General features: G+C 46.6%; 2 protein-coding genes across 7 annotated transcripts; one reads left to right on the top strand and one right to left on the bottom strand.

The window, feature by feature from the left end:
• Positions 1-527: 527 nt before the first annotated feature.
• On the bottom strand, positions 528-8,017 carry MAD2L2 (mitotic arrest deficient 2 like 2). Of its 5 annotated transcripts, none has more exons than XM_074558261.1 (9): positions 7,876-8,017; positions 4,599-4,650; positions 4,258-4,376; positions 3,660-3,731; positions 2,759-2,859; positions 2,554-2,648; positions 2,378-2,451; positions 1,303-1,395; positions 528-1,007 (listed from the first exon to the last, which is right to left on the bottom strand). In XM_074558261.1, the coding sequence occupies exons 2-9, from the start codon at positions 4,636-4,638 to the stop codon at positions 966-968; spliced, it is 636 nt and encodes a 211-aa protein (XP_074414362.1). In that variant the 5' UTR covers positions 4,639-4,650; positions 7,876-8,017; the 3' UTR covers positions 528-965. The 5 variants fall into 5 exon arrangements, with proteins under 5 accessions (XP_074414362.1, XP_074414360.1, XP_005492976.1 ...); XM_074558259.1 differs by lacking the exon at positions 7,876-8,017 and adding an exon at positions 7,288-7,348; XM_005492919.4 differs by lacking the exon at positions 7,876-8,017 and adding an exon at positions 6,874-7,006.
• DRAXIN (dorsal inhibitory axon guidance protein) lies at positions 7,420-23,626 on the top strand. Of its 2 annotated transcripts, none has more exons than XM_005492916.4 (7): positions 7,420-7,606; positions 15,965-16,431; positions 17,733-17,920; positions 18,280-18,391; positions 18,724-18,813; positions 19,071-19,160; positions 22,604-23,626. In XM_005492916.4, exons 2-7 carry the CDS (start codon positions 15,987-15,989, stop codon positions 22,714-22,716), a joined length of 1,038 nt encoding a protein of 345 aa, XP_005492973.1. In that variant the 5' UTR covers positions 7,420-7,606; positions 15,965-15,986; the 3' UTR covers positions 22,717-23,626. The 2 variants fall into 2 exon arrangements, with proteins under 2 accessions (XP_005492973.1, XP_074414352.1); XM_074558251.1 differs by lacking the exon at positions 7,420-7,606 and adding an exon at positions 12,146-12,286.
• Positions 23,627-25,172: the final 1,546 nt, after the last annotated feature.

Here is a 25,172-nt window from a genome sequence, read left to right as displayed (position 1 = left end):
CTTCAGACAGCTGCCTAACAACACAAGTGCCTTTTGATTGTGCTGGGCTTTTCCCACATCACTTTTGGTTTGTACTGAGCAGTGTAACCCAATATAAAATGTTAAAGCAGTGCCCAGCCTTGTTCTGTAATGTTCCTACACTTGTTCCTTGGAGGAAGCAGAAGGTGCTGGACAGGCTAGTGTACCGAATTCTCTGACAAACAAGCTCAGCTTGTTTGAACTGTGTCTCCCACCCTTATATACCCAGAGCTGATGTTAAGGTCATGTTCCATCTCCTCTGACAGGTGTAGGATTATTAGTGCTTTCCTTGCTTATTCTCAGTTAGGAGTAGGATACATGGCAGGTGTCCTTGCTGGACAGACAAATTCCACATTGCTAATGCCACCTCTGAGGGAAAGGGGAGAGACCAAGATTGTACAGCCTTTCATAGGAACTGACAGAGTCCATATACGGGCAGAAAAGAAAATAAAAATACTTCTTTGCTGAAGAAGGGAGCCTGGTTTTGACAGAACTCAGCCCAGTTCAACTGGGGTAAAACTTGGTATTTATTGAAGACTGCTTGGGATGGTCACAGTGGACAGACACTACATAAGGCCTCACTCCCCCTTAGCACAAGTGTTGCTCCCATGGACTGTGTGACAGCTCCTAGCTGTCTGTCACTGCCTGTGTGCAATGGAGCTGCCCTTTCCAGGTGAGAACTGGACTGGTAATAAAGCACTGACTCCCCAGGGATGCACTGCATCAACACCTGTGCTCTCACACAAGCCAAGATGGGAACAGGCTCTGGCTCCCCATTCCAAGTCAGTTCTGTATACAGTGGTAAGAGCACTTGAAATAAAGAGGCAGCAGCTGCTCTACATTCACCCAGAAGGCCAGCTGAAGAGATGGTTATCAAGATACAGTTTGTGACAGATCTTACTCCACTGGAAGATCAGATGAAGCTTGAAGGCAAGGAAGATTTGAAATCAGGTGCCTTTGTGAGCTCGCTCTTCTACATAGAGCTGCATCTGGAGAGAGAAACAAGGAACAGTCCTGTTGGTATACAGGTAGGTGAATGAGAAAAAAAGCCTGCAAGAGACTGAATAGCAAGTGCTTATACCTTCCCCCATAACCAAGTTTCCTATTTTACTATGAGGAGTCTTGCCCTGCTTTGATCACTGGCCCAGACATCTGCAAGACTAAGCTACTGCTCAGCAGTATGTTTTAAAATTGTTACACCACAGAAAATTGCAGAGTTGATGTCAGAGCAAAGTTCAGAACCACAGCAGGTTCAGCACCTCTTGGTCAGCATGCCCTGCTCACCTTTAGGATGTCAGATGTCATGGTTTTCAGGGGAATGAGCCGGGGGTCGTGCATGTGCACGTCCTGCTCGTCAGCGAGGATCCAGGGGAAATCCTGGGGGCAGGAACACAAGGAGGTGTCACTGGCAGAACCCAGCAGTGCTGTGAGGGGAGCTCCTCCTCAGCACTTAGAGTGAAAGAGGGACAAGAGTGGCTGAGGGAAGAACAGGTAATTCAAACCTTCCCCTACAACAAAACTTAACATTTACACGCTTGTCCCTGACACTCAGCATAAATGTCTTCAGTTACAGCATCAAACTGTGAGGTGAACCCACTGCATTTACTGCAAAGGTGACATCTCACTTCTTTAAAAGATACACTCTCTGCTGTCCTGAGCTACCCTGCCCAGTTCATTACACCAAGATTTAACTGCGACTCCAGAATGCTTAGGGCATGGGTTTCCATCCTGCCTTGGAAGTCTAAAGTTGGGTCTACTACACCACAAGTTTCCATTCCTAGGCAGTGCAGAACAGACTTCCATTTTGAAACAATTTTATACTTTGCTAGCTTTATTTGTTGTGCCTTAGGACACATAAAATAATTGACTCAGGAAAAAAGTTTCCCTGTATCTAAGCAAAGATTCTTTGAAAATAATCTTCCTTTAGAAAGTGTAAGATACAATGTATTTGTGCCCCCAAACCTACTCATTTGTTTAATCTTAGTCTTTCTTGCTCTTTATACATAAGTGGATGGTGGGTGAGGGCTGCTTTTCTGCTTGATTAAATTAAAGAACCTATTCTACATGCCTGAGTGTTTCTAAGTGTCTGAGCAAGCACTGGACAGTGAGTATTGTTACAATCTATTTAATTTAAAGTTGTCTGCAGTGGTGGCTGTGTGTGGAAAATGTGCTGTCACCTCAGCAGCATTTACCATTTCCCCACATTTCAAGTACAGTTATGATGTGTCTCATGTGACACCAACCTACATGTTCAAAATATCTCTCAGCCTTAACCTTAAAGATGCCAAAAACTCTGCAGTGCCCAGTCTTTGCTGTGCAGCTCCTCACACACAATCAGGTGCCCGAGGCCATCACTCACCTTTATCACCTGGATCTTTTCCATGTTGCGTGTGGCCGCCTCCCGTGTGTGAACCAGAACTGTGAAGGTGCAACCTAAGGGAAGTGTCAGGTTCCAGCTCAGGGCACAGCTCCCAGAGGATCAGCCAAGCCAAGCAATGCCAGGCCTGAGGCTGTCTGCATCCAGGTGACATTTACCTGGGGGGTTGTTGTCCAGCACAGCATCACACACGCTGATTTTCAGGATGAAGGCACGCAGTAACTGCTCCACGTGGGACAGCAGGGACTCAGAACTGTGGAGGAGACAGAACTTGTTACTGGCATGCAGCCCTGAAGTTGTTCCCAGAATGTCTCCCAGGGCTGGGTGCTGGATGCCAGGGGCAAACAGGAGTGGAAAGCTCACCTAATGGAAAGGAGAGGTGGTTGGGTGATCTCAAAGACAAATCTCTCCACGGGGTGGTGCTCTTTATCCAGAATTACAACCACGACTTTCTCCACATCGTTCTGCAGGAACCAAGACAGAAAAATCCCTCAATACGAGCTGTCTGCTGCCCACAGTGTGCTTTACATTCTTTGATGCAGTGGAGTACACTCAGTTGACAGGGCTCACAGCACAAGCCCTTATCCAAAATCTGACTTCAGATTATTCTTAGCAATCAGAAAAAAAAAATGCTTTTGCAAAGCCATTTCTTGCTGGGTGTTAAGCTGCCAGCTGGTGGCTGAGGCTGAGGGAGATGAAGTGTGCTAAACAGTACATTCCTCTAGGTCCTGTTTTGGAACAAAGGAGGAAATGCACAGCCTGATTGACACTGATGGAGTTAAGGCCATTGACCAAACAGAGCAGCTTTGTACAACCCCAGTTTAGAACAGACCTTATTCCATTTGCTACATGTGCATTAAAATTGTCTGTAAAGAGCAAGGCATAGAAAACCTGCCTGGAATGTTTCATTGGTCACATCCTTCTCTCACAAAACCTGGAGTCCAGGCCTACCTTTGCTTCCTGGTTCTCAGCAAAGCATTCAAACTGTTCTGCCACAGCAGGTGCTTAAACTCAAGTGGATTGCAAAGCAGAATGCTGGGTGATGTAACTGGAAATATACAGACATGTGTCCTTGTGTGCTATATGAGACAAGGCAGGGTCTTGTCAGGAAGGTTATGATGTTTTTAGTTTTGTTAGGAACTTTTATCACCTAGTATACTGTGTATGGTAAATTTGTAAACAAATGTTGCAGTTAAGATAATATTTATGTTCTCTCGCTTTCTATTAAATCCACTTGCAGTACTTTTGCCCAGTCTGAGCTCACCTTCTCCAGCAGAGGCTTCACACAGTGCAGTGTGTCCTGGATGTACTGGTTCAGCTCTGGGTGGCAGGACATCTGCAGCAAACACAGGAAGAGTCAGAGCTGTGTTGGACATGAGCCAGGACAATGCTAAAATGGAAGATTTAAACAGAAGCACCAGTGTGTACAAGGAACTCAAGTCATGCTCCAAATAGTGCTGGAAAATGCTGAGTTGCCCATTCAAATCAGCAATTCTTCCAGGGAAGGGTTAACCAGCTGAGGCAGATCACTGCACCCATGCAGTTGTTGTGTATCTGGAATGGATACCCAGAACAGCATATGGAATAGCATATTCCAACCATCCCTAATTCCTAGTGAACATCACTCCTGTCACCTCCCTGCACGGAGCTGGGGCAGCCTTCACTACTGTTATCCATGACCTGCTTGTCCCATGAGCACTTTTTGTATCCTCTCTTATGACAGGAACTAAGCTCTCCCCAAAAATAATCACTGTACATTAAACAATCACTTTGCAAAGTGCAAGTTTTTTCTCCTGAGTGTTGATTGATCCTTGCTATTTTGCTTGTCCATGTGGCTGTCAGCTTCCAGGAAAATCTCCTACCTGGACAGGTACATTGTATTTTTTCCTCTTCTGAAAGATCCCAATAGGGTAAACTTCTCTGACATACAAGATGAGGTGAACAGCCACTTCCAGGAATTCTGAAAGAACATCTGCAACAACTGAAAAACAGAAGGATGCTGGAATAAGGTGTGGGAAAGTAGAGCAATACCAGAGACTCAAGGGACCTTTTTTACAGGTTAATTTTTTCTGCATAAATTTCACCTGCCTCCTCTTAGCTGCAGAAAGTTTAGGGACAGAGCAACCCTACAACACTCCCCCAAGCTCAATACCCAAGAGGAGCCTCACAAGGACACCAGATGCAGCTTGGTACAACACATTACCTTGCCCAAAGTTAAGGTCCTGCCGTGTGAGAGTGGTCATCTTCCCCAGACCCTGGAAATAAGCACAAAAGGAATGGTTATCCTCTGGCTCCTGTATTGTTCATCTAGTCAGATCATGGAGCTAAACCCTATAAGCCCAGCACATCCTCGGGCATTACCAGCAGTGCACAAACAAGTGCCACACCTCAGGATGAGAAATTATCCATCATCTAATTCCTGGGGTTTTCAGTCTCCCTTTCTGGGATACAGGAAAGTTCAGACAAATACTTTCTAGTAACACAAGAAACACTGTTTTTTAAAGCTTCATAGTATTTGCCTTTTTCAAGCCCTATCTCTTCCTGTAACACAAGAACTTCTTGGGGTTTTGGGGTTATTCTACCACCACCACCAACCATTGCTTGTCCAAGCTTGGGGCTACATCTTCCACTGACACACCATCAACAACTTCTGAGTTTCCCTCTGCAGTCCCAAGGAACCCAAATCCTGTAGAGCTACATAATTAAGTCAACTTTGTGACACAGGATTATGGAATTCCTCAGGGTGGAAGGCACCTATAAGGATCATGGAGTTCAACTCCCTGCTCCTCACAGGACCACCAAAAACTAAACTATGTGATTTAGAGCATCATTCAGCTGCTCCTTGAACTCTCACAGGCTTGGGCTGTGACTGCATCCCTGGGGAGCCTGAAATTTGTGAGCAACAAAGGGCAGCACATTATTGTGGCAAACTGGCAATCAAACAGCAGATGCTGGAGTTCAGCTCCCCAACAGCTTTCCCTGCATAGCAGACTCCATGCCTTACATAATTTATGTCACATTGTGTACATAATTATCTATTAGAAACTTTATTTTGTTTAATTATTTTACCTCTGCAAGCCAACAAATTGAAACCACTAACAGCAGCACCATTCATGAACTGTAGAGATCTTTAAATGCCTCTGGAGCACTCTGGCTCCACCAGTAACTCAGGTTTTCTACAAAGACTTTTGACAAACCACAGATGTTCCAATAAGCTCTATAGACATTCATTTTCAAGCTGTTTCAGCTGCAATAAAATGTTTTCAGACCTACAAAGAATTAGTTCAATCTACACAAAACAGGGAGCTACTTTCAGCCCCAGTTTTTAAAACAGAGTTGTACCCTCGTATACAAGGACTTGCTGGAATATTAGTGATCTGCTACACTAAATACAATTAAGATAGTTAACAATCTCTCTGGCACCCCAGCCACAGTGGCTCTCAAATTAGTACAAAACACCTACAGAGTATCATAAACAATCTGTGTTTTTAGAGGTTCAGCCACAGGACACCTAAATCTTTCAGAGAAAGACAATTTATTGCTCCCTTACCAGAAGAAACTAACTTCTTCCTGCCTCACTCAGCCCTGAAGATGCTGTCAGGATTCAGAGGAAGAAGCTGACACTGCCCAGACAGAATCCTGTGTTTGAATGGAATTTCTGCATCATGTATGAATTGTATGAATATGCAACAGGCTGTTACTTTTAAGGGTTAATCCTCTGTTAATGTGGGTCCTTTTTTGGGCTTATTTTGCCCAGAAAAAGGTACCTGGACTGTCCATGTCTCGTATTGTCCTAAGTCCTAATTATCCAAATTTTTATTACTCTAATTATATTACTCTTTTTATAACCATTTTATTACTATTAAACCTTTAAAATTCTAAAAACAAGTCATTGGCGTTTTTCACACCCTGCCAGAGGCAGGGCCACCCTCCACTATCCCAGGCTGGTACCTACTCCATCCAACCTCGGACATTTCGGGGATGGGGAATATCATAAATATCGTAAATATAACCCAGCGCCCTCCTTGTGCATGTTACGGGAGCTCCGCACCAGCCCAGAGCAGCGCGCACAGGCCACTCCAGCAGCCCGGACGTGCCGTGCCCGCTCCTGGGCTCCGGTCACCGCCGCTGCCGAGCCCCGGCTCCCCTCACCGCCACTGCCCTCATGGGGGCTCCGGTCATCACCGCTCCCTTACCCGAGCTCCCGTTACCGCCGCTCCCTCACCCGGGCTCCCCTCACCGCCGCTCCCTCGCCCACTCCTCGTCTCAACCACACGGCACCGCCTTTCCTCAGCCCCAGAACCGAGCCTGGCAACGGCCCGTCCGCCGCTGCTCCCTCCCGGAACGGGGCTCCTCGCACGGCTCCACTGCCGCCCAGCGCCCCGCCTCAGCACGGCCACCTGTCCCCACGTCTCCCCGTGTCCGCCCGGCGGTGCTCCCCACCCCGCTGTCCCCCTCCCGCTGTCCCCGCTCCGTACCGGGCCCGCCGCCCCTCACGGCGCCCAGCGCGGGAAGCGGCGGCAGCAGCGCCTGCGGATGACGCCATGGCGGGGCGGTAGCAGCGCCCCCCGGCGGGCGGGAGGAGCGGGCGCGGGTCGGTCCCGCTGCCCCGCGGGGTCCCGGCACCGCCACAGCTCCCGGGGCACGGCGGGGCCGGGGCTCGGTGCACAGAGCGGGGCACGCTCAGCCCCCAGCGGCTCTCCCTCCCCGGGACCATAACGCGGGGAAAGCGCGCTGGAGAGCGGAGCCCGCCGCACCGCGCAGGTGAGCGGGGCTCACCGGCTCCCCGCCTCCCCGGGCTGCCACGCCTTTGTCTCCGGTCTTTGTCTGTCCCGTCCGTGCCCGGGGCAGGGAGCGCTGCTGCCACCAGCGCCCTGCGCTCTCGCACCCACCTCCTCCGTAGCACGCTGCCCTGGCATGGCCCGCACTCCTCCTGTGCCCCCCGCACGCCCAGAGCCCCTCCGCCCCTCGCAGCCCCACCTCCTCCCGCACCATGCACCCCAGTCCCCCGGGATTCCCCATGTCCCCGATTCCTCTCCACATTCCCCCACTGCCTTCCCCCTGTCTCCTCCTCCTCTTCCTCCTCCTCCTCCTCCTCTCCTTTCGGGTTTGAACACCCCCTGCCCCCCGCAGACCTGCCTCCCCTCCGCCGCTCGCACAGCTCTGCCCTGCCCTGCCCGCCAGGCTCTCCGGACCGGCACCTCCGGACAGGTAAGCAGCGCTGCCCGCGCCGGTGGATGCTCCGCCGAGCTGAATCCCCTCCGCTATCTCAGGGGCTGGGGAGGAGTGGGGAGCACCTTCCCACTTTCCGTGCGCCCCGGAGCAGACAAAGACTGGCGGGGCTGCCCGGTCCTGCAGCGGAGCTCCGGTTACGGCGGCATCGCTCCGCTCGGACAGCGCCGGGGCCGGGGCGCGGTGCCTTCGGCCGGACCTATTGTCACCCGTGCTGGGGAGCGCGCTCCGGACTTTGCGGGTTTTACCACACGGGTCGGCTCCGTGCCCGGTGCCTCGCAGGGATGGATGCGCGGTTCGGGCTCTGCGACACGCGTCCCGCCGCCCCGCTGTGGGTCATTCCTGCCAAATTCCTCCCCACATCACTCTGGGAGGCAAAGTCTCCTCGGACAGAGGCACCGTCCCTCTCTCAGGGTCTGAGCCCCTCGCACACACCCCAAAGCAACGTCCCGGCTCCGAGCCAGCGATGCCGAGGGGAGATCCAAGCTTTTCCCACCGAGTCATTGTGTTTACAGAGCCCCTGCGTACCCGCGGCTTGCTGTCTGCTCTTCCTCTGTTGAGAAAAGTGAGGTCTCGTTTCTGAATTAAATCAGCTTGGCATCAGTTAATGGCTTATTGCAACTAGTAATTAATCACGCAGAATTTAAGTGGCGCTTATCCAATTCGCACCTGAAGTTTTCTGTCAGCTGGAGGGTTTAGTGGAAGTGGTTTTGTATTGCCGTGTCCTCTCTCTTGAGAAAGGAGGCATTAATATATATGGTTCAAAGTGAGAATATCATGCAAGGAAGGATGTTGAAAACACAGCCTAACTGTTTTGCCAGTCGAGACACATCCCTGTCTCCCTCCCAGCAAAGATCAGGGCAAATCTGCCCCATTCTTCCCTGTAACACCGGCGAGTACTTTCCAGCTGGGTGAGCAGTGACCTCTCCTATTGATTGTGTCCCATTTGTCACCTGGCATTGGGCACAAAACCGAACAGTCTTCTCTGCCATGCTGACAGCAAGCAACCCTATCTTGGGTGTGAATCTGAGGCTCACTGCTGTTTTAGTCTCTTTATTGGGTAGAGCAGGCTCTGTTTGATGGCAGGTCGCCTGTGATGCTGTGATGAAGTCCCAGAGGGAAGCAGAGCAGAGGGTTCTGCATATTCATTCACGGGCCCCCCTTGCCCTTCAAGGCAGTGGCTTGCTGGGCTGACCAGTCCCTGGCAGATGTTGTGCTGGGAAGCTCTCAGGGCAGCAGAAAGAGCGGCTCAGCTGTGCCTAGGGGCATGTATTGACTCGAAGGTGTCCAGTGTCAGCCAAAGCCGGGGTGCTGGAGCTCAGCAGGGACTCGGGCAGCTCACAAGCCTGGGCTGCAGCGCAGGGAGCTCCCTGGGCTGCGCTGTGTGAACAGATGAGTTCTGTGCTCACCAGGACAGCAGAGCACAGGCTGTCAGTGGAGATGATGGGTGAGGGGAGTCCCAGTTCCAGCCCTGCAACTAATGTTGAGTGAATCAAGTTTCAAGTGGTCACTGGATACAGGGAGAGGCTTTGCAAAGGCACAGGGGTAGCTACAGCTACTTCTTAATGCCTTGCAAGCCTGAATCCTTATTTATTTATCTATTTCCCTTACTAATACATGAACCCTACAAAGACAATGAATTCTGGGCTTTGTTGTAACACGTGTTTGTTTATAGCAATTTAGGAAAGGCAGCTCCTTACAATCCTTATGTCCTGTCTCTCCTGCCACTAATGCAATTGGTGTGTTACTGAATTTGGCCCTTTCTATTCTGGAGTGCAAAAGTGAGAGAAAACAGCACAGGTAAAGGAATGAGATGTTTCAAAGGGCAAAGTGGAGGGGGTGTTCAGGTAGCCTGAATATCTGCAGAGAGGAAATGTCTTGCATCACAGTCAGGAGGGACAAAGAAACTTTGGGGTCCAGTAAGTATGAAAGGCAAGATTGGGAGGAATGGTGATGATGGAAGCAAGAAACCTAAAAAGCAGGGCAGCTCTGAAAAGGAACACAAAAGGACTGAAGATCTGTGAGCAGGGAGCTGTTCTGTCATCCCAAGGATGTCTGGGACAACTGCAAAAACAATTCTTTACAAATTCTTTACAAATCTTGTGTGCAGGAGATGTTGGAAAGAATAAAAATCTTAGTACTTTTGTCCTGGAAATGAAAAGAGAAGGGCAAATATTACCTGCCTGCTTTGGGAAACCCCACAAAGCTGGGATTGAGCTTTTAGAAATGGGAAAGTCTCTTGGCAGATTGTCTGTGAACCTTCCCAGCATTTGCCTCCAGAAACAGAAAAACAGATGGAAAGAGACCCAGCAGGGAAGTCAAATCTCATTTATCTGCACAATGCCATCCTCATGGCTCCAGCCAGCTCTCTGCATGTCAGCCACCACAGAGCCCACCCCATCCATTCTGCTCCAGGCCTTCTCAAGCCCATCCATCACCCCATGGCTCCTCATTTGCAGGGAGCCTGGCACACAGAGCTGGCTTTATTGTCTGCCATCCCTGCCACACAGGCACACACACACAACACCCATGCAGATGCCCACACATTTTGTGTGTTGCTGCAGATTGGGGTTGTCTGGAGTCCAGGAAATCTTTACACATGTCTGCCAAAGTCTGAGTTTATCAGAGCCAAAAAACAAATCTAGCCCAGCACACGTGCTTGGGTCCAGCTCTTGAGCATAATAAATGCATCAAAGATCTTGACAGTCTCTCAGTTCAAGGGTTTTGTTCCTCTTGGGTGTGACATGAAGAAATGTGCAAAGTTAAAGCTAGGACTGTCAGATATCATGTTTTAAGCGAGACACGTGAGTGGATGCAGATGATCTAATGTTCCTGTTTTGTCAAATCCAAACCAAATACACCAGGAACATTTTCAGAGTCTATTTCGGAGCCAAGGTGACACAACTGTATTTATAGCAGAAAAACATGAGAGAATTTCCATGTACCTGCTCAATCCTTGCAGGATTACAAGCAGAGAGCAGAAAAACAGCAATTATATCAGTGAGTCCAGAGAAGACTTCCCACAGGGAAAATTATCCAAGATGCAACTCCCCACCCCCCTCAATTTCACTTATGGGGTTGTAAACATCCACTGATGTCTTAACCCAAAATGGATCAGAAATTGTGGCTGGAAAACAGCACTGCAACTCACTGCCCAGCCCTGAGTCCACACTCTGGGCAGCTCTTTGCTGTACTTGTGTTCATGTCAGAGGCAGATTTGCTGTGTCAGGTGCTTTGTAATCCTGAGGGTCTGAGAGGCAGTGCAGGAAGAGGGGTGGAGCAATGAGGATGTGGTCTGGTGCTGTGAGGAACTACAGGGGCAGCTTAACATGGCAAATATTCCATCTATTTCCCTTATTAATGAACCCTAAGAAGATGATGAATTCTGGGCTTTGTTGAAATTGTGTTTGTTTACAGCAATTTATGAAAGGCAGCTCCTTACAAGGCCAGACTTCTTTCTGCTGGTGTGTGTCTCAGGCAGAATTTCATCCTTTGCAGGCTGCATCAGCAGGGTGAGAACCTTGCTGTCATCAATGAGCCCAGGTCTAGCACGGGATTATTTTGTGGGCTGTGGTCCTGCTAGAAAAGAGGGTGAAGTTTATTTTGGTGTTCAACCTGTGTAGCATTCACATTTTCTGAAAAATCCCTTCGCCCAGGATTTTTCTCCTGGCAAGTTGAGAAGCCTCAGAGAAAAGGAAAACAATTCTTATCTCATTTGCTTCTCCTGTGTTTTGCTGCTTTGGAATGTGTCTGGAGATTGTTTACCCACAGGTGATTGTTCCATTGGTTTCATGTGAGTTGTTTTCACTCTTTGGCCAATTGGGGCCAAGCTGTGTCAGGACTCTGGAAGGAGTCAGAAGTTTTCATTATTATCTTTTTAGCCTTCTGTAAGTATCTTTTCTGTATTCTTTAGTATAGTATAGTATTCTTTAATATAATATAGTATCACAAAATCATAAATTAGCCTTCTGAGAACATGGGGCCAAATTCATCATTCCTGCCTTCATCTGGACATTCCCAGCAAATACAAAACACCTGAGCATTGAGAGGTAGGGATGCTGTTGTGTTATCTAGCTGTCTTTTGTAAGTGTGAATTCTATAGGGTAAGAAAAATGAAGGAGATAGGAAGAGTTTTCTGTAATTAAAGGTAGATCAGAACATGGAAACAAGTGGTTAGGAGAAGGCTGGGACTGCTTTGCCTCTAGCACAGCAGTGTTGCATTAACCCAAAACTTGTCCATGCACAGGTTTGGTTTAGCAAACAGCTCAGATCTCCCCTGACAACAGTGTAGCAGTGTAGGTTGTCAAGTAATGCAGGTAATCCACATTATTAATGCAAGATTCCCAGTGACAGTACCACAGTGACATTAACCTGCCAGTGCAGAGATGAGGCAATCTGTGTTCCTACCTGCATTTTCACCCTGGCTTGTGCCAACAAGACAGCTGGGCTGCTTAAATAAACACCCCCTATGCTTTGAAGCAGACCTTCTGTTTAAGTGCCCTGCAGCATTTAGCTGCCTCCCAGCTCCCACTGAAAATCAGAATGTGTCTGTCAGATTCCCCATCAAAGGGACACGTCTGTGAGAGTGAGATTGGAGACACCCTTGCATTCTCTTTGCACTTGTTCTCTCCTCCTGGTATTTTGCCTGCAGATGAAAAGGTAAGATGCTCTTTATAGCTCTTTGAGTTGTTCTGAGTGATGTCTTAATCCAGCTGGTTCTTAAAGAGAAAATCCTAGGGAAAAAAGCAAAGATTCCATGGTCTGGGGAAAAAGCAAATGGCCCCATGCTGAGCTGTGTGTTGATATTTGTTCTAGCAGTTTGGAAGAAGATCTTACATTTTTTAAAATAGATTTAGCTGTCAGTCTGGTTTTCCTTTGTTCCAGGTAGCTGGCAATAAAATAGCATTTCTAGTGTTATGCCTTTGCAAGGGAGCTTCCCAGTGCCTCCTAAATCAGTCCTCAAGGAACAGTTTATTGTCTTTTATGGCCAGTAGAAATACCTGCTTTTTGAGAACTGCATGAAAAGAAGGCCCCTGTGCTGCCTGCCTTTTTCCAGAACTGCAAACACATTCCCAGGCTATGAACAGCAGCAGAGAGGAATCCTGGAAAGGCAGGATTGGCTGGTGAGTCCATGAGCAGGGTTTATTCAATTAACAGGGTGAAAGCATCTCTCTCTTAACTCCATGATGATGCTGTGATGGCAAAGTTTTCACTGACTCAAAATTCTCCATATCTGTCTCTCAGGCTGAAAGAAAAGGGGAAAGGAAGAGCCCAGGCTGCTCCTAGTGGATCTTCTGTCATTTCCACAAAAACTGGAGTCAGAATTGGCCTGAAAGGCTGTTACCTGCTGCCCTTCACAGGTTCCAATGGTTGGTGTCATGGTTTGACACTGGCCAAACACCAGGCACACACAAAAGTTGTTTGTTCACCCTCTTATGCTATAGTTGGGCAGAAGAGAGGGGAAAAAAATTAACAAATTTAATTGAGATTGAGATAAGGGCTGACAGGAAAATACTCTAAGGTCAAAACAGGTTCAAATTTAAAAGTATAAGGTAAATTTATGGTTAACAGAGTCAGAGGAGAATAATGAGAAGTAAAAGAAGACTTTAAAACACCTTTTCCCCTCCCCAGCCCTTTCTTCTTTCCCCCAACAGCACAGGCAGACAGGGCAGGGGGGTTTTGGTCAGTTTATCACTCAAGGTCTTGTTCTGTTCACTCAGGGAGAGGAATCTCCTCTGCTGTGCCTTGGGTTCCCTCCTGCAGGCAACAGCCATCCCAAAACTGCTGTGGCGTGGGTCACTCATCCACAGGGTGCAGTCCTCAAGGGACAGGCTGCTCCAGCTTGGGAGCAGGGCCCCAAACTCTCTATCATCTCTATATCTCTATATCTCTATATCTCTATCTCTATCTCTATCTCTGGAAGCAGGGGCCCTCTCTCTGTTGGGGTCTCCTGCTGGATCCCAGCTTTCTCTGCCACCCACCCCCTCCACCATGAGCACTTTTCCCAGGGCTGTGAGTGGATCTCTGCATGCCCCATGGACTTTATGCATCACAAGGGCACAGTTTGTTTTGCCAGAGTCCTCACCACAGCTTGCAGAGGAATCTCTGCTCTGAATGCCTGGAGTACCTGTTAGGGAAATTAATCCACAAACACCAGAGGTTTATGTCCAAAAAGGAGACAGAGGAGTCCCTTTCTGGCTTTATTCCAATAAAGGGAGAGGCCATGGGGCATTCCCCTGGGATCTCTCCAAGTTTTGAAGGACCCAGCCTCCTTTTTATCCCAATTTCCAGCCACATTTCCCTTCTCTCTTTCCCCATTGGCTCAGGTGCATGAGAGGTTCAGACTTCCCAAAACACCTGATCCCAAAGATTTCCCTCTAATGTATAACCCTCCCTTTTAATTTTTAATTCTTATTGAATTTAGGAGTTTTTCTTCCCCATTGCTTCTTTTGTTTTTCAATGTCTAATTTCATTTATCAGCAACCCTAAAGTTTGTTTGTAAAAGCAAATATCTTTCTCCATCCATCAATTAGTGGAATCCTTCCCATTGTTTCTTTTATCTCCTAGTGCCGGTTTTATCTACCAGCTGGTTTGTAAAGACAAATCCACTGTTCCTCTCCCACCTCCTTCCCTTCCCTTTGGTTCTGTTGGACATGGTGGAAGCTTCTAGCAGCTTCTTACCCCTGTGGCCCCCTCCCTGCTACCAAAAACCAGGCTGTGCCAAATCAACAGGCTGGCCAAGCAGAAAATCACCTGGAGGAGGGAGTATGAGCCCCTGTAATTAAGCAGCAAAGTGGTTCTCCTGGTGAACAGAGGGAAATCAAGTGCAGCCAAGTGCTGAGGTGCAGAAAGGCTGAGATGGGGTTGAGTGAAAAGCTGTGGCTGTAACTCTGACAGTGTTTCTCAAACGTTAGCACAGGCCTGGTTTTGTGGCAGTCAGACTCCCTGGGAACTCTGGTTTTAAGCATGTCTTCATGCTGCCCAGAGAGAGAGGGACAGTCTGGAAAAGCTGCACTAGAAATGCTGCAAATTGCAAATTCCTTCCCCCATTTCGTGGGAAAGGACAGGGGAGAATGACTGAATAACTTAATTAGAGAATGCTCTGACTTGCACAGAGCACGAAGCCACAACGTCCCAAAGCCATGTCTTGTGACACAAACAAAAGGATGAAAGAAGACCCTCAAAAACATGACAGTGAAGCAGAATGAATGAGAACAGTCTGCAGCCACTGTGCTGGTGGACTCAATGAAACTTGGTCTCGATGTTCTTGGGACTCAAATTCCCCTCGCAGTGACAGCCTTGCCTGGTGACCTGTGCAGGATTAAGGAAGGAGAGTGGGACAAGCTCAGGAAACCTCAGCCTGCCTCTGCCCCTTGGTGCTTTAGACCAGCATTCCCTGCTCTGCTGACAGCCTTTTTATTTCCCTGCCATGCCATGGGGTATCAGCACAAAATCTCCAGTGTTTTTTTCTTTCTTTGACCAATTTCCACCACCCTGAAGCTGCATGCAAGCACATGTGGAAGTCTCTTGTCTTGAGCTGCTCAGGGCTGTTACTGGTCCTGCGTGGCCACCATCTGCCTCCAGTTCTGTTCATTTTGACATCTCCATTGCAAGAAAACCAGCTGTGAGGAGGGGCTGGTGCCCCCAGCCCAGGATGCCAGCCTGGCAGCTGGTGTTGTGCCAGGCTTCAGAGCTGTGGGCAGCAGGCAGCCCCCCCAGCCCCTCAGATGGTGGCTGTGAATAGCAGGGTAGGGGGGCTGGTGGGGAATCAAAGGGAAGTGTCCTGCTGATTGATGACCTCATTTGCACATGAAACTGGGACCTCTCAGCCCTGCAGGCCCTGCACGTGTGTCTCAGCTGCTCTAACCAGGGACAAGAGGAGATAAGCAAAGAGGGAATAACTTGCTTCCACCTCAGGACACCATATTGGTTTTTATCTAAGTGCCACCATAATGGTTTTTATCTAAGTGCCACCCATATTGGTTTTTATCTAAGTGCCACCCATATTGGTTTTTATCTAAGTGCCACCCATAATGGTTTTTATCTAAGTGCCACCATAATGGTTTTTATTTAAGTGTCACCATATTGGTTTTTATCTAAGTGCCACATAATGGTTTTTATTTAAGTGCCACCCATATTGGTTTTTATCCAAGTGTCACCATATTGGTTTTCATCTAAATGTCACCATATTGGTTTTTATCTAAGTGCCACCATAATGGTTTTTATCTAAGTGTCACCATATTGGTTTTTATCTGAGTGTCCTAGGACTGAATCTTGATGGCCTTTACAGTTCCTAAGTGTTGGTTGCTTTTTTTTCCCCCCCTTTCTTAATTGCAGGTGAGACAGAGCACCCACGATTATGGAAACTTCCTCCACCTTCTCTTCTTTCCTTTTCCTGTGCGTGCTGCTTCTTTCAGACATCAGCCTTGCAATCTCCCTGAACCCTGGCACAAAGCTCAAAAATGCCCCAGGGAACAACCACCACCTGGAAAACCAAGAGATGTGGCTGCAGCAGCCCAGAACTGGGCGCCACCACAGGCAAGGCTTGGCCAAGAAGGAGAAGATGCCTTCAAGAGGGCAGCTGGCTGGGGAGGAGAGCCTCAAGATGGGCAGTGGAGCTTCAGCTGTGGAAGAGCTGGTGGCAGAGGGACAGCCAGCAGCCCTGAAGCAGAATAAGGATGTTTTCCTGGGGTTTGAATCGTATCCTGAGAGGGAAAACCAGTCGCCAGGCTCTGAGAAAGGAAAGAAGCAGAACCGAGAGCACCGTCGGCACAGCCGCAGGGACAGGCTCAAACATCACCGAGGTATTGGAGCTCCGAGGGGAGCTGGTGGCACTGGGAATGAGCAGCTCCAAGAGGAGGCAGCTGTGGGGGAGCCACATGTGTGTGTGCAGGGTGTGGAGTGTGTGTGTTTGCCTGCTCTGGGGGGAAATGTGCCAAACAAAGGAGGCGCAAGAAAAAAGGGGAACTGCAGAAGCAGAATTTTAGTGCTGGCTGCAATTTTGTGAAAATGACCTAGTTAGTCTTACAGGGGAAGCTCTGAGAGACCCTAAGACTTTAGAGGCTGTTTTAGGGTGGTCTGTTTTGTTTTTATTTTCCTTTTTAGCAAGTGGCCCAAATTAGGAACAAATATGTCCGAGCCATGCTCAATCTCTCCATTGACTTCAAAAAAATAATGAGAATTAGAAAAAACACAACCCCCTTATTTTGCTTTGAAGAGCAGTTTCTTCTCACCAGAGCTTGTACCCTTCTATGTTTATGCTGAACAACAACAACAACAAAAAAATCGGATTTTGCATATGTGAAATTGCAGTGATAACTTTAAAATGTTGCTTGATTTTGACTGGGACTGCTTTCCTTTGCAGGTCAAGTTGTGGGTGGGTGTTTCTGTGGTAAACCTTGAGTTCTGTTAAAACTAGGCAATTTGTGTCAATCTACACTGTGTGACAAGCTGGGTGTCACGTCCTTGGGTTCCATCCTTCACTCCTCCCTGCCTCAGTAAGAAGAGCTCCATTGTTTTTTTCAGAGGGCTGACTAAACAGCTTGTGTTAGCAATATAAAAGAACATGCAACAAAGCTGGTTTGAAGCAATATTTGCAGACTACAAACAGGGCTTATTTCTTGAGGTTAACTTAAGGTCTATATTTAAATTAATACTTATGAAGAAGATGGACATATCTGTGAAGGTAATTTCTAGGTAGGTAAGTCCTGACTTGAGCTACATTGAAATAACTCACTACTAAAATAAGAATGTATTCACAGGTATTTGCAATAGCTTAATCCATTGGTTTAAAAATGGTTAAACAGGTACATTTTGTGCTTTTGAGACCACAAAAAAACATGTTTTGCTTTTTAAACAAGAGACAGATCTTGAGGGAGGTGTGATTTTGTATGTCTTAAGCTTGTAAAAATCAAGCTGCCTATACTCTGGTGCTGATTCATCACTGTAATAGCTCATTACTCTGTTATACAGTGGTTAAAACAGCAGCTCAGGATCATGGCACAGTGGTTGGCAACTGGATGAAACATTAATTCCTTTGATTCAAATCTGTTACATGGGGAAAAGGGATGAGAAAGGGTAATGCTGTACCTGTTGCCCTCTGCAGGGAAGACTGCTGGTGCTGGGCCAAGCTCCCTGTACAAGAAACCCAAAAGCTCTGAAGAACAGTTTCAAAATCTTCAGGCAGAGGAAGCTCCAAGTCTGACTCCCAGCCCACTGCTCACTGCTGCTCTGGACACAGCTGTTTCCACAGAGGAGCCTCCTGTTCTTCCAGCCACTTCCCCACGGTCACAGGTAAGGAGACGGCTGGGAGCTGTTCTGTGCCTCCAAGCCTTGCCTCTCCCTCAGCTATCCAACCTCAATGGGTTTCAAGGACCACAGAGACAGTGGGAGCACTTGACTGAAGTGCCAGCATGTCCTAACCTTCACACAGAAGCAGTGGAAACTTCCCTCTTGCCCTCAGCCTCCACAAGGGAAAGCTCTTTGCTTTTGAAAATGAGATGCCAGGAACCCCCAACAGATAAGACAGGAGTGGAGGAGGGGAGGGGCAATCATAAAGCTTTTTAATGTAAAAGCACCATGAAAATTTGCAAAGACTTCTCTACAGAAGTGCAATCCATTGTCTATGTGGTTTATTTTTTTGTGGTTTGCAGGCTCGCCTCAGGCAAGATGGGGATGTGATGCCCACCTTGGACATGGCACTCTTTGACTGGACTGATTATGAGGATCTCAAACCAGAAATGTGGCCATCTGCTAAAAAGAAAGGTGCTAAACCTCCCTTCCTCTTTCCCAAAAGTCATCCTGTAAGGCTTGTCTATGGTTGTATTCATAAATGTGCTGAAGGACAGGAGATCATAGTGGGGGAAGAGAGAAGCAGCATAATGCTGATTGAGTTTTGTGTTTAGTTTCAGAATGCTTCTCATTTTGGATATTTGGAAGGCAGAATAAAAATTATAAATGGAGAGTGAAGAAATAGGGAGAGGAATAGACTATGAAGGTTTAGAGTCCAAACTGTTGAAATTTGAGGCTGTTTTTACCCTGGAAAAATATCTTCTCAAAAAATGAAATTTTCTATCAGAATCTTTTTTTTTCCATAGAAAAACGCCGCAGTAAGAGCCCCAACAGTGGAAATGAAACCACAACAGCTGAAGGAGAGCCATGTGATCACCACCTTGACTGCCCCCCAGGTCAGCATCAGAAATGGCTCTGCAAACATGGGATGTTTGCAATCTAGCCCAGGTTTTAAGACATGCATTCCAATTTCTACTAGTGATAGGAAGGAGTGCAAGGGAAGGGCAGAGGCTCTCTAGGTGTGTTGTGGGACCAGATGATGTCTGTACAATGTCATGGGTGTTTATTTGTAAAATAAGGCTGTCATGGGTGTCAGTAGCCCTGCAGGTAAGGGCACACCTGAGCTGTGCTGACCCCTGCTCCTGTGTTGCAGGCTCTTGCTGTGACCTACGTGAGCACCTCTGCAAGCCACACAATCGAGGCCTTAACAACAAGTGCTATGATGACTGTATGTGCACTGAAGGTGAGTGCAGCTCTTTGCTCCCTGTCTTGCTTTAAAATACAGGTGCCTGCCAAGGAAGGCAGGAACCTCCCTTGGAATGGAAAATGTGAACCCCTTCCCTCCAAATTATTATAGCTTTGAAATTACGGAGCTTTCTGGCAAAGATATGAGGAAAGGAATAACAGTTCTTTACTATCTATCTATCTATCTATCTATAGATATGAGGAAAGGAATAACAGTTCTTTACTATCTATCTATCTATCTATCTATCTATCTATCTATCTATCTATCTATCTATCTATCTATCTTTTTATCTTTTTATCTTTATATCTATAGTTGTAGCAGGCACAGGGCCTGCAAGGCCTCCATGGAGTTCAGCAGCCTAAGACAGAAAATGCCAAGTCATGATGACTGGACCTAAGCCCCTTTTTCCACCTTCAGACCCTTGCTTATCTCTCTTAAGACTATAAGTTACTTTCCTTTTGACCCTTACTATTGGACAATTTCTAAAACTCTTGTATCCTATATAAAGAGCTACTTTTGCCCAGCCTGGGAGAAGAGCTGTCCCTGAGACTTTTGCAGAGGCTGCAAATAAATCCATCCCTGTGGAACCTCACACAGCTTTCTCCTCTCTCTCCCTGTGTCTACCTAAGGCACTTAGCAAGCTAAAGAGCTGAAATCACAAAATGATTATCACTAAGAGCTGAGCTTGCTGAGGTAGCCTGTGGCTGGGAACTGCCTGGGAGCCCAGGCAAGCTGTGCTGAACAAAACTGTGGTGGTGTTCTCAGGGGTCCCAGGACCAGGGAAGAGAGGAGAATCTTGATTCCATGTTTCAGAAGGCTGATTTATTATTTTATTATATATATTATATTAAAAGAAAATTATAGATTAAAACTATACTAAAAGAATAGAGAAAGAATTCGTCAGACGGCCTGAAAGGAATGATAATAAAATCTTGTGATTGACCAGAGAGTCTGAGACAGCCAGACTGTGATTGGCCATTAATTGAAAACAACCACATGAGACCAATCACAGATGCACCTATTGCACTCCACAGCAGCAGATAATCATTGTTTACATTTCATTTCTGAAGTCTCTCAGCTTCTCAGGAGAAAAGACCCTAATGAAAGGATTTTTCATAAAATATGTCTGTGACACAAGGCTGCACTATCTGGAGGAGCGATGACCAGCTGGGGATACCCTTGTACCTAACATGACTTTCCCAAATTAATTTCAACTCAGCTTGTAGCAATTTAATAGATGTGGGAAGGACTCAGCCTTTTGTTTCCTAAAACTATTTCTGAAGAACCCACAGCAGCCTTTACTAGGCAGGTGCATTATGAAAGTGTTAAAAGGCACTCCTAGTCTGAACATGTTCAGGATCAGCTCCAGGCACTGAGTCTTGCCTGCCAGAAAAACTGTTTGCCAAGCTTTGTGACCTGCATTAGGTACCCAGTGATTTGACCAGGCTGTTTGCCTACTTTTTACCCAGTTCAATGGGCAGCTTTCCTGGAGTTGCAATGTTAAATGATAGTCTTCACCCTGGGCGTGTTGTATAACACCACAAGGTCCTAATCAGAGATGACCTTCTGATAGATTATCCTAGAAACAAGAATTGTGTTTCTGCAATCCTTAATGAGGCTGCCCCAGGCCCTGCTTTGTCCTAAAGCTAGTTATCAGTTGATAGGAAATGTGCATCCTGTGTAGCATAAAAAAGATCCCCAGAGAGGGGAGATCCAGGTAAGATAGACAAGAGGCTTAGATAGGAGTAGAGCTCTGATCTTGCATGCTCCCCTTTTAGGAGGCCAGTTTGCCCTGGGGTGATTGGTAATGAGGGACACAAACCCAGCTTTTTAAGGAAGCTGCTCTCAACGTAGCCCAGGGACATAATTCCCAAGGACTGCTATGCGACATCATCTGGATCTCCAGTGTACAACCAAGGAAAGTTTTGAGCTGTCTCATTACAAAAGCTATAAATCCTCTGCTGCCTGCTCTAGAAGTGAAAAGAGCTGCAGTTTCTGGAATGATCAAATCAGCTCCTGCCAAGCCCAATGACAAGATCCTGCACTACTGAAAGCAGGGTTTTCATGAGAATTATTTACCCACAGGCTATACCCTGTTTGGCCCAACTAGCTATACATTCTGGTGTAACAAAGTCAGACAAGAAATAGCATAAAATCAACCTCTTGGAGGCAGAAACCAAAGAGTTACCACGACCAGAGGCTCCCATTACCTTCCACTGCCATGGGAGAATATGTACTCATGGTTTTTACAAATAAATTCCTTTTTTCCCCTTCATACTCACCCATGCTATATTAGCTAGCTTCCTTCAGACTGTGCACATTGAGCATCTAAAACAGAGAAATTAAAGGAGATGAGCAGTGGGCTTTGGATCAGACCTCCCAGTAATAACACTTCAAAGCCTCTTCCTTCTCTCTTGAAGCTTCAGAGAAATAAATAGCAAGGGGAGGTCCCTAGTCATTGCTGCTGCACATTAAGTCTGGAGTAATTTCCCAGTGGAGAGATTACTTAGACAGTAATGGGAAGTAATAGGAGGAAACCAAGCAGGGCTTCCATAAAATCACTGGAAACAATTGGAATAATTCATTGGCATTTCAAGAATCCAGGGAAACCTGACTGAACAATGAATCCCAAACCAGAACAGGGAGCCAAACAGAATGGCAGTGCCCAGAGAGCAATAGGCCTTGAATGTGAGGCATTTCTCTCCCATCCTATTTGACACAGCACCAGGACTGTCCCCAGTGCAGCAGTATCTGAGACAGAAATAGTTGGTGTTACTGCTGTAGTGAGCCCTGGTCCGTCCTCAATTCTGCACATTGTGAAAAATGCCAATCACTTATTTTTAAAATGTTAATAGTAATAAAATGGTTATAAAAAGAGTAATATAATTAGAGTAATAAAAATTTGGACAATTAGGATTTAGGACAATATGAGACAATAAAAACAAATAGTTACAGACAGTCTGGATACCTCTTTCTGGGCAAAATAAGCCCTAAAAAGGACCCACGTTAACAGAGGATTAACCCTTAAAAGCAACAGCTTGTTGCATATTCATACAGCTCATCCATGATGCATAAATTCCATTCAAACACAGGATTCTGGGCATTGTCAGCTTCTTCCTCTGAATCCTGACAGCATCTTCAGGGCTGAGTGAGGCAAGAAGAACTCGATAAGAGAGCAATAAATTCTCTTTCTCTGAAAGATTTAGGTGTCCTGTGGCTGCTATCTCAGTGGGAGTTCCTCATTCCTCTCTTTAAAGAAGTATCTTACATAGCATAGTTTCTATTTTAACATTTTGTTATAACCCAAAACTATATTTAACACACTACTCAAGAAAATTTAACACAGCATAACTTTCTAACACAACACATATAACATTCATTTTAATATTTGCAAAAAGCCAATGATAAATGACACATTTTTCACAACGTCTTTTCCATAGGGCTGCGCTGTTACGCCAAATTCCACCGGAACCGAAGAGTGACCCGGAGGAAGGGGCGCTGTGTGGAGCCCGACTCAGCCAACGGAGAGCAGGGATCTTTCATTAATGTTTAGGAGGGTGGGACTCCTGCCTGCACGGTCAGGGGTCAAACTCTTAATACCTAGCAATGGGAATTAGAGGGAAAAGCTGAGCAAATGAGGGAAGCTGCAGGCTCTGAACGTGCCAGGTCCCAGCTAGACTGAAATTCGTGTTCATTATAAATACAGTGGCATCAGCCTTTTCCATAGCAGGGCTGCACTCCCTGTCCCTCCCTTCAGCACATTCCTGCCACTGAATTGAGTCCCCCTCTCCTAGTTAGTGAGCAATGATCATGACTCCCATTCTGATGGTCCTGGCAGGAAAAGGCTCTGCAGCTTCATCTTCTCTCAAGAGAGGCAAGATGTGGAAGATCCTTCAGGGCCAAGGGGATATGAGCTTAAACTTTACCCCTTAATTATTGCTTGAGAATAAAGGTAGACAGATCCTCCTTAACGACTGGAAGTTCCTAGAGGAGAGGAAATTTGTAGCACCCAGGTGGAATCAAAGATGGGAGATTGATCAGCTGCCTGCCTAGGTGAGGGGGGGCCCTCTGGCAGAGGCAGACCTGCTGCTCTCTTCCCTTTTCACTGCTCCAGACATATTCCTTAGCTGTTCCACACTACCACTGCATCCTGGGACCTGTCATCTTTGGGACCATCCAATCCCACTCCATCCTCCTTTCTTGCTTTCAGAGAACCACCTGGTTTCTGCAAGGATGTGGCAGCACATCCCAGCCTGTAGCTCTCACTCATTTTTCTATCCTGCCAGGTCTGTTATTTTTAATTACTATTTTTAGGAGCTTTCTGGGGAAGTGATAGTTTTCCTAGTGAGCCAAAAATAAATTTTTTGGTAACAAGAGATAGGGACAGGCTGTTCCATTGTAGTAAAACCTGTGACATGTTGCATGTGTGTTTCTGTGATATGTAAATAAAGATATGATGGATATTCTTTGTGCAACTCTTCTGCTTTTTGACTGCGCCCAAGGATGTGGAGGAGCCAGAAAAGCCTGTAAGGAAGTTGGTCAGCAGGTAACACTGGTGACTTGAGGTAACCACACAGAACAATTGTACCACTGGTAGAAAAATTTCTCTGCCCAAGGTTGCCTGTATTCTCACTCAAATTGGAGATAATTGTTTCTACCTAGTGTAGCCAGCCAGATGTTTTAAACTTCTTTATATTAATACCTAATTACTAGCTTCAGTGGAGCAAAAAGGCTTTGTGTGTTAATTTGGAGTATTGGTAGCTGGTGAAATGTTCTTTGTTAGTGCTAACACCCCAATACCCTGACTTCTGCAGCTATGAAGTTTTTTATATCCCAGAGCCTGGAGATGGATAGCACTTTCTTTAGGAACAGAAATATTAATCATGGTGCTGTGGGCAGAATCCTCTTTACACAGCTTCTCTAAACCCCCTATGTTCCCTATGTAGTTATTCAAAACTCCAATCTGCAATCTTGTTTATGCTACAGTGCCACTGTGCATTGTGTATTCACTCAAAAACGGTGAGAGTTACACTTTACATCTCTAATTTGTGAGCCCACTCATGGCCACAGAGAAACGCTGTGAATGTCACAATGTCACTTCTGACCTGTGCACACCTGCTAAAGGAGGAATTTGTATGGGAGCACTTAGGCAAAACCTACCACAGAGCTGGATGCAGCTGTTTCAATTTCTGTTTACAGCATGACAGTCTTAGCACAAAAGAAATAAAGAAAGGTGGTTTGCCTTCAGCTCGATGCCACAGCAGCAAGAATTCAGTTTATTAACCCAGGGAGAGCAATGCAGCCCCTCCTTCAGCCCAGATGTGAATAGTGGGTGGTGCTGCCTGAGCCATTGTCAGTGGAAGCATAAAGGGAAAAAAGGCTCCTAATTGATCACATTCAATTGCAGAGCTCTCAGCCTCTGATCTGTGTGACACTGATGAGAACCACATGCACAGGCACTATCTAAACCAGGTTTGATATCACACTGCTTTTTAGTGTAGGAGCCAAGGTCTGGGGGAGCAGTGCAATTGAATGCAAGAAGGAAATTTTGCAGGGATTTTTATCTTTGGTGATGATGAATTCCTTGCCCCTTACACTGCAAATGGGATCCTTGTAGGATCATGAACAGTGTTATAGGCAAGACTGCTGCATATCATGAAACACCAGCAAGTCTGAATTTTATCAGAGCTTTTAGACTCTAAAAGGAGACTTACTCCTTCAGTTCTCGCTTTTTCAGCCTTCAGTCTGCTATTAACTCTGAATATAGAGAAAACATTACTCTTAATTGGTGGGATTACTTAAGGTCAGTGAAAATTCAGTTAACTATTATCAGTCAAGTTTACTGATACAATTTACAGATTACTGGATTGATTGCTCACATTGGGGTTTCAGAAGGAGAGCCTGTGACCAGGTGTCATTGCTGCTGAGTCAAGCTGTGCTGTGGCAGAGGTGGAGCAGGGAGGGTGAGCAGTGGCACAGGCACACGCTGCATAACCACAGCAGTGTGAA

This window comes from Zonotrichia albicollis, chromosome 25 (assembly GCF_047830755.1).
Source record: "Zonotrichia albicollis isolate bZonAlb1 chromosome 25, bZonAlb1.hap1, whole genome shotgun sequence".
NCBI classification, from domain to species: Eukaryota; Metazoa; Chordata; class Aves; order Passeriformes; family Passerellidae; genus Zonotrichia; species Zonotrichia albicollis.
This window is presented reverse-complemented; position numbering and strand designations above follow the sequence as displayed.